We start from the raw sequence: 8485 nt of genomic DNA on the forward strand, positions 1-8485 counted from the left end.
TTACTTTATGATTTTTAAAATTTTTCCATAAAATTAAAAAGCAAAAATGACTATCTCTAATATCACAGTAATAAATGTTTAGGAGCAAATCTTTTCTTCTCTGTTGGACTGAAACCACACGCTATCAGTGTTCACTTACTGAGGCAGCTTGGAAGGAGCCTACTGCCCGTGAGCTCCCATCAAGATCCTGAAATGGGTCAGGACACTTATTGGGGAAGTGAAAAAAATATATTAATCTCAAGTGCATGGCTTAGCAGATATATGTCTCAAGGAAAGGGTGGGAACACATCAATGATAAGAGGACACAGGAGAAGCACATGTACACTTTCTTTGTGTCTCTGTCTCTATCTTCCTCTATCTCTTTTTGTCTGTCAGTCTCTGTCTCTTTGTCTGTCTGTCTGTCTGTCTGTCTGTCTGTCTGTCTGTCTCTCTCTCTCTCTCTCTCTCTCTCTCTCTCTCTCTCAAAGAAACTGTGGAAGACAGAGGCAGAAATTGGACTGAGGTAGCTGCTAGCCAAAAAATGGCAAAGATTGCTACAACCATCAAAAGCCAGGAAGAAGGAAGGGATGAGTCTCCTTTAGCAACTTGCAAAGAACTTGATTTGAGGCTGGCCTTGATTTAAGAATTGAAAGAATAAGCTTCTGTTGTATGCAGTAACTCAGTTTGTGGACATTTATTCATTCCAAGAAATAAATGCATCGCTCGTCCCAAATCATCATCTCACCACACCTTTTGAAAAGGAAACGGGGAAATGAGCACCCTGGTACGGTTATGCACTCAGATCTCTGGGTAACAGCACACAGGACCACATACTTACGACTTCCTTAACTTGTAAAATTAAAATCCCTTCTAGGAATCAGAAAAACTACATGTTTTCTTCTGATTGGGGGAGATTCATCAAATTTCATGAGAAAATTGACAAGAACTGAAACAAAAGGAAGGTTTTGGGCTCTGACTTCAGTAAATGATATTCCTAAGCCATAAACATGAAAGGAAATATTTAAAAATTACTCTAAAACTGTTACCAAAGACATTACCCATCATGGTTTTATTTGCCCCTGTATAATTCTATCCATGGTGGGAAAAAAAAAAAAAAGAAAAAAAAAGAAAGAAAGAAAAAAGAAACCTCTCAGTTTAGCACTAGGTATTTTAGTCTCTTAAAAAAAAAAATAACATTTCAGGGCCAGCCAGATAGCTCAGTAGATTAAAGTGCTCACTTAGGCAGGCTCAGGGACAAGGTTCGATCCCCTGGCTGCTGTGCTGGCTGCGCCCCTGCCCCCCAGGGTGGCTGCGATGTGACTGGGCATGGTGGTGCGCAACTGTAATCCCAGCTCTTGGGACACTGAAAACAGGAGGATCACTACAAGTCTGATCTGTGTAGTAAGATCCTGTAGACCCTGCACCAAATACATAAAAAATCGACATTTTCATTCTATCAGACAAATCAGATAATGAGAAGTTTTGTCCTGTCTACTGCAACACTTCTCAGCTGGTCTGCCCGTTTCTACAGAATGCAGAATGATTGTCTCGCACTTCAATGCCCTGAACAGAAGCTGTCTAGGAATCCCCATCGCCTCCAGGATAAAGCGAAAGGCCTGTCCACAGTCCACCCTGTCTAATAGGCTCTGTCTTGGGCTGCCGCATCTGCTTCCTGCCTCCCTGCTGCCTCTTCTGTCCACACACTCTGGTCACATGGTGCTTTCAAATGCCCTCAGTGAGGCCTCCCCCACTCCATGTCACCTCCCCAGGGAGTTCTTATTGTCCCATTCAAAGTAAACGCCCTCTCACTCCCTCTTCCTGTAACATGCTTCTATTTTCTCTCATGGCATTTCTTTATCCCCTTGATATTATATTACGTATTTAGTGGCCAAGGTCTTCACACTTATATTCCTCCTGGAGAATATAAGTTCTGAGGGGGAGGGCAGGAACTGTTTTTCAGATTCACTCACTCTTTTATCTCCAGTACCTGGAACAAAGCATATCACCGAATAGATTCCAGACAGATGACTTACTGAATCAAAAAATAAATAGATGGCATTTTGAAATTATTTTTCCCTGGTTGGTAGGAAACAACATTAAATTTATTAGTGAGTTATGTTATCATACTACCCTTCTCTGTGATCATATGTGTTTCTTCCCCTTTTAATGCTCTGATACTCTTATTTTTATTCTAATAACATCATACATGTCTTTTACTATAACACATTTTTAAGTATTTCAGAATGTGACAGGAACACCCAGCAATAGACACATAGGTTGGATGTGTAGGAGGCAATCCATGCGAAGTGTGTGTCTGTTAATCAGCAGTAATGCTTAAATGACCACTGTGAGTAAAATATAAGACTGTCTGTAAGCTAAAGACCTGAAATGTTGCTGCAGGTTAATACTTGAGAGCCTGAGAAGAGTCAGGTTAGAGTGAGCCAGTCTGTCTAGCAGATACAGCAGAGAGGAGAGAATGGTACCTTTTCATTCCTGCAGTTGTTCAGCCCCATGTTATTCATGGAGGACAGTTTCCCGTCCACAGGATGTGGCTGTTGCTGCTGCTGCTCCCGCTGGATCTGTTCTCGCATCTTCCGAGCCTCCTGAATGGCTTTCATCACTGTATCCTGATCTCCAAAGAGGGCAGGGGAGTTGAGACTGGACAAGATATCTGTGTACACAAGATGCATTATTTGGGGTAAATTCTTTGAAAATGCCACGACCATCCACCCACTCCTCTGCAGAACTGTGTTCTCTGAACAGAACTATGTTTGTCATTGAGAAATCTCTACCACACTATGCAGACAGCACAGAAAGCCAGGGCAACCAAGCTAACTAAGCTAAGCCTCTGTGTATGTGTGTATGTGTGTATGTGTGTGTGTGTGTGTGTGTGTGTGTGCGTGTGTGTGTGTGCACATGCATGTGCACATGCATGTGAGTGTGTTTTCTTTTTCTTTTGCCCTTGGAGCATATTCCAGCACTCTACTCTAGGTGCATTTTGTCTACTCAACTTCTAACCCATGAAGGTTCCTAGATTGCAACTTGTATCTGGTATCTGTTCTGACTGTCACCACATTTGTGTATAATCCTGTCTCCTTTGTAAGGAAGCAGCAGGAAAGAACAGGGAAGGGAGCTGAGGCTCCCCATTATGTTTGGTCTATCCATGTAGGAAAGCTGTTTCTGGCCTACCAGAAAAAAAATCTGTGAGGCTATATTCGTGTGTACTTTGGTGACATCTGGATGTATGTACGCATGTGTCCACGGCAGGAGTGAGGGGTGGAAGGAGTCCTCCACACTCTTCCAAGTGCTGGCTGGTTAATGAAGCGTTTTTCCCTCATGCTGCCTCAGTTATTTACCAAGAGAATGACAACCCGTTCCCTACCCCCAGCTCGAACACCCACTGCTCTCAGCTTCCTGTCTTCATGACAGCAGCGCGATATATGTGGGAGTGATTTCACATAAGTACAAATAAAGTGAGAATAAATATTTGCTTTCATTAGATTCCACACAATACAGAGATTAAAAATTAGAAATGAAACTGAGTAATTTTTTTTGCACATCCTGTGTTTTACTGTTGGTAAACTGAATACTTTCAATACATTTTTCTAATTGTAGACAAAAAGCAGGTCATTGTTTGATGCTCAATAGGTTTAGCTGCTGTGGCAAATTTTAACATGAACTATTTGTTTGAGGCCAGGAGCACGTCATAGCACCTGCTGACGTGTATGTGCTAAGCATGGAGACCTTGCATAAACACAGGAACAAAGGAAACCAGACAATTATCAAGCTCTTGTCACATGTCCCTTATGGGCAATGGGGTTGCATATGCATTTGAGTACACAAAATATTCCCAAGATTATTAAAGAATGTTTTTTGGTGGTACCAGGGATCAAAGTCAGGACCTTGCTCTTGCCAGGTAAGCACTCATTCCACTGAGCTAGCTCCCTGGCCCTCTCAAAGAATGTTTCAAGTCAGTTATTTTTCAAGATACAGAAAAATGATAATTTTGGATATTTTCCAGTTAAAAGAGGAAACCATTTCTATCCAATCTTATCTGGACAAGAGTACTATCTAAAACTGTAGTTGCTATTGCTTCAGATCATCTGGTTCATGTCCTAATGAATATGCTCTGCTGAAGTTCCCTAAGAACAGGCAACCAGAGACGTAGTCATCTTTGTCTTGTGAGACCTGCCATAAAGAAATGCTTTTTAAAAAATATAGAACTGAATTAGCGGAGGACCATTTCCAGATTTAGTCTATTAGTTGTCTTTCTGTTGGCTTTTATCTCCCACTTCACAATATCTAAAACTACACCTCAGGGATACTCTTCATATTCACATGCTGGAAATGATTCACTTCTCTCTTCTACATGGACACCACTGACGTGGGGTGAAATCCCCTGGGTCCCTAAATGAGATGCCGCAACACACAATAGGCTGCTGTGCGGATCTTATTGTCCCAAAGTCCAACGAGGAAGATTTATTTCTCTCTATCAAAAGATTCACTTAGACTCAGCTCAACAAATCACCCAACTGTGAGTTTATAAGCAGGACTGAGTTGTGAACAAGGACTCTGATTCTAGTCCTGTTTGGGCTAATTAATAGCTACAGGGTTGTGGGAAAATCATTCTATCAGTAAGAAGCAAGATATAGTTTACCTATACAATATGCATAATAATAAATATCCAACCCATAAAATTCTCATGAGAAATCAAATTAGACAAAGTAAGCAGAAACGTTGTTAAATTGTAAATGGTTTACACATCATTGTATTACAGCAGAAAACCAGGCTTCAGAACTCAATGTTACAAGAGAGGCCACATGGGGAAGAAATGCTAGATCTAATCCCTAATCCCTTTGAATCTTTTTTTCATTTGGAAATTAGGAAAAATAAAGAGTACAGTAACAATATCAATACTTTCTGATACTCTCTTGCTATTAATTGCTTTCATATTTATGGTTTTATTCCATTAAACTATATATATATATATATATATATATATATATATATATATATTGATTTATACTCACCCTAATCTTTTAAAATCTAATGCAACCAAGGTTCTGAGATCTGTGCTAGGCACTCAATACACATTTCTACTTTTAATTCTCATAACAATTTACAAACTAAATAATGTTACTCCCTCTGTAGAGATTAGAAAACTGAATTCAAAAAATATTAAATAACTTTCCCAGGATCACACAGACAGCTGGTGTAGTTTCTCAGTCCCAACCTGTCTAGTTCCAAAATCCATGACTTTCCTCTCATACTTTTTATACAGAGAGATGAGTACCTCTAGAGAATCCTGGAGTAATTTCAAAAAGACTTTGAATTAATTAATTAATTCAGCTTTGAACTCAAGGCCTAGTGCATGCTAGGCAGGAACTCTATCCCTGAGTTATATCCCCAGCCCTAACATTTTACTTTTGCTGAGCAGCCTTAGGGCCCGGTCTTGAGGTCCTTGGAAACATTGTAGAGGCAAAGTACTGACTAAATACTGAAATTCCTAAGTCTGTGATTCGCTGTGTCTAACCCATCACCACTGACAAAACATCCCAGGAGGTATTTTCCTAAAGTTCTAATCACCCAACATACCAAATTGAGCTATATTTAAGTAGAAAAGATAAAGAGTGTTATCTTGTACTGAAAAGCACACAGGAAACAAGGATTGGTCATCACAGGTTTGCTTTCTTTTACCTAATTCATAAGTCTCTTCCGGGTGTTGATTTTTCCATTTACCTAAAGAGGATCCTCTTCCCAGGCTTCCTCCAATGGGGCTGGGGATGCTGCTTTTGTTTGGCAAGTTGACAGGGCTGGTTTTGCTGGCTGGGAAGAGGCTCTGGGTGGGAGATGTTGGGGACTTTACAGGCTCTGCTGTCTTGGGTCTGGATGAGAGATTCAGCGGCTGTGCTGCTGCTTCATCCTGCAGAGTTTAACATAAATAATTATTAAAAAAAGACAAATGAAGCACATTATCACTTAGTAAGCCACAGTTATTTTACACCTCAGAGACAATGCCACATTCTCCTACAATAATAACAAAAGAAGCTAATTATCTACCTCCTTGAAGATTCATCACAAGGAAACCTCATTAATTTCCCTGTGTTATGCTTCTATTTACATTAACTGTGTAGTTGGATCATTCTTTTTGCCAAATTAAAATCTGAATTAGCTCACATTACAGCTTAATTTCCTAATGTGTTTTCAGGGATCTAAATTAACCTAGGGCATTTACAAAGAATTATTTAAAACTTCAGTTGCTCTGTAGTGCTTTTGTTATTCTCTCTGAAAAGTTCCAGTAACTATAAATAGTCTTGGCTGCTAATTTTTTAATATATATTTTAAATCAAACAATTGCAAGTACTTAAAAATGGAAACATGGAAAGCCTACTTCTAATTTCCTGGGCCTCTGCCCAGAGAGCTGCATGCCACACCATGGCTTCTGTGTGGCTTTCTGGGTGTGGGCTCTCTTTGTGGTCTATACTCTGATCTGTATTCATGTTTAAAATTAATTTTTATAAAAATCAAGTACACATTATAACTATGTTTTACATACTATGCTACCTGCAATTTATTTTTCATGTCTTGTTATAGTCTTTGTTTCATACATTTACAGAATGTCTATTTTTTTCAGAATGTCTGTTTTAAGATGCATATTCTTCTATACTGAATATGGTATTCAGATATCTAGTTTGTAATTAGTTCAGCCAGGAACTTGAAAGCTAGGCTCCTTGTCTCATTTATCCTCCCATAAAATGCGTGTAACAATACTTCTATCATTCTAGAAATTTGGTTGTAATATGAGCATATTTATTTAAACATTTACTTTTAAGATCAGCATTACTCTGTTCTAAAATAAAATTATCAGCAAATGTTAACTCCTATTTTGCTTCTGGGAAGGCACAGAGAAATTGCATTTAATGTCATTATTTAAACTACAGAGTAGAGTTTGATAACAGACTATTCTCCCCGTTGGTAAACATATGATCTTGCAGGATCTCCATTTTTTCATCTGTAAAAAGAGGGCCATATATTAAATGACATCTAAGATCTCCGCCAGTACAAATATATTGATGGAGGAGGAACAAAAAGAGATGCCAGAAAACTTTGCTTGAGAAGAAGCATTGGAAAAAGGAAAGTAAAAACACCATGAACACAGACATGATCATACATATATGCAAGGCATTTTCATATGCATTAGCTTGTTTAGCCATCAATGATTCCATGAAACTGGGCAGTACTATTCTAAATTTATAGATGGAAAAATGAAAGCCAGAAAGAGAAAAACTCACTTCTTTAAGGTCATACATGGAGGAAAGAATTAAACTTCTAATTTAGTGGATTCCAAATTTTTGATCCCTTTTCTGCCAAGCTACCAGAAAAAAATGAGTCACTTATCTGATAATGTAGTTGTATCTTCAGTTTTTATTAATGATTGATTGCTTTATTTTGTTTTGGTCTTGTAAGGAACAGGCATGCTGTCACATCTATGTTACAGTGTACACCCCATATTTAAAAATAGGGGAACTGTGGCAATAGCTCAGCAGTCTAAGTGCCTGCTTGGCAAGCACAAGGACCCGGGTTTGATCCCTAGTACAGGGCATGGTGGTACACGCCTGTAATCCGAATGCTGGGGAGGTTGGGACAGGTAGATCACAATGAGTCTGAGCTGCATAGTGAGACTCTGTACCAAATACATAAATAAATAAAAAAAATTTTAAAAATACAATAAAGATAGAGCATGCTCTTAAAAATATGGTTATATCCATCATGAAAGTCAAAGTTTTCTGATTTGCTTAATTGCAATTTAATTATTTTTGCTATTACTTCAAAAAATATTTCTAATATTTAGTTCTTTTATGCATATCTAATAATAATGATGAACAATCTAGGTACCTGGTTAGTTTTTTTCCATGTGTCTTTTATTTGAAGTTCACTGAGCTTCAAAAATATCTTGAGCTGAGACTTTTCATTAAATTTGCAAAATGTTTAAACATTTCTTCAAACAGAATTTTCTGCTCCTTTCTCCTCTTTCTGAGGCTCCAATTGCATAGATTAGGACATCTGATGTTGTTCTCCAGTACTGACCAGTCTTTGTTCTGGTTCTTTTTGAATAGTTCTATTGTTATGTCTTCAAGTTCACTAATATTTTCCTTGCCATGTCTAACCTTTAGCTAATCTCATCAGTGTATTTTTTCATCTCAAACACTACATTATCTCTAGACAATTTGTCTTGCCTTATCATGCTCATATTTTCCTCTATCATCTTGAACATATGGAATTTATAATAACCTTTTCAGCTTTAAGTATGCTCTAATGTATTATGTATTTGTATAATTCAATGGCTGCCACTTTTATCAACAATGTCATTGGGCATCGCTATCATCTGTCTACCAACTCCCACTAGAGTGAATCCATTTCCAACATGGCATCCCTAATTTTAGTCCTGCCTTTGTTTGACAAAAAATGCTGAACCTTAGCGTAGGAGTAATCACACTTAAGAAGC

General features: G+C 38.4%; 1 protein-coding gene across 22 annotated transcripts in view; it reads right to left on the bottom strand.

The window, feature by feature from the left end:
• The window catches only part of Sox6 (SRY-box 6), a 689373-nt gene that overhangs the window by 81528 nt on the left and 599360 nt on the right, over positions 1-8485 (bottom strand). For 15 of the 22 annotated variants that reach the window (XM_023719279.1, XM_023719285.1, XM_023719275.1 and 12 more), the window contains 2 exons: positions 5677-5902; positions 2463-2650 (listed from right to left, as the gene is read on the bottom strand). In XM_023719279.1, coding sequence (XP_023575047.1) covers positions 2463-2650; positions 5677-5902 — 414 coding nt within the window. The remainder of the gene's footprint in view (positions 1-2462; positions 2651-5676; positions 5903-8485) is intronic. The other 7 variants (XM_004634909.2, XM_023719289.1, XM_023719288.1 and 4 more) reach the window with 1 other exon arrangement.

This window comes from Octodon degus, unplaced genomic scaffold (assembly GCF_000260255.1).
Source record: "Octodon degus isolate 3935 unplaced genomic scaffold, OctDeg1.0 scaffold00067, whole genome shotgun sequence".
Lineage (NCBI taxonomy): Eukaryota > Metazoa > Chordata > Mammalia > Rodentia > Octodontidae > Octodon > Octodon degus.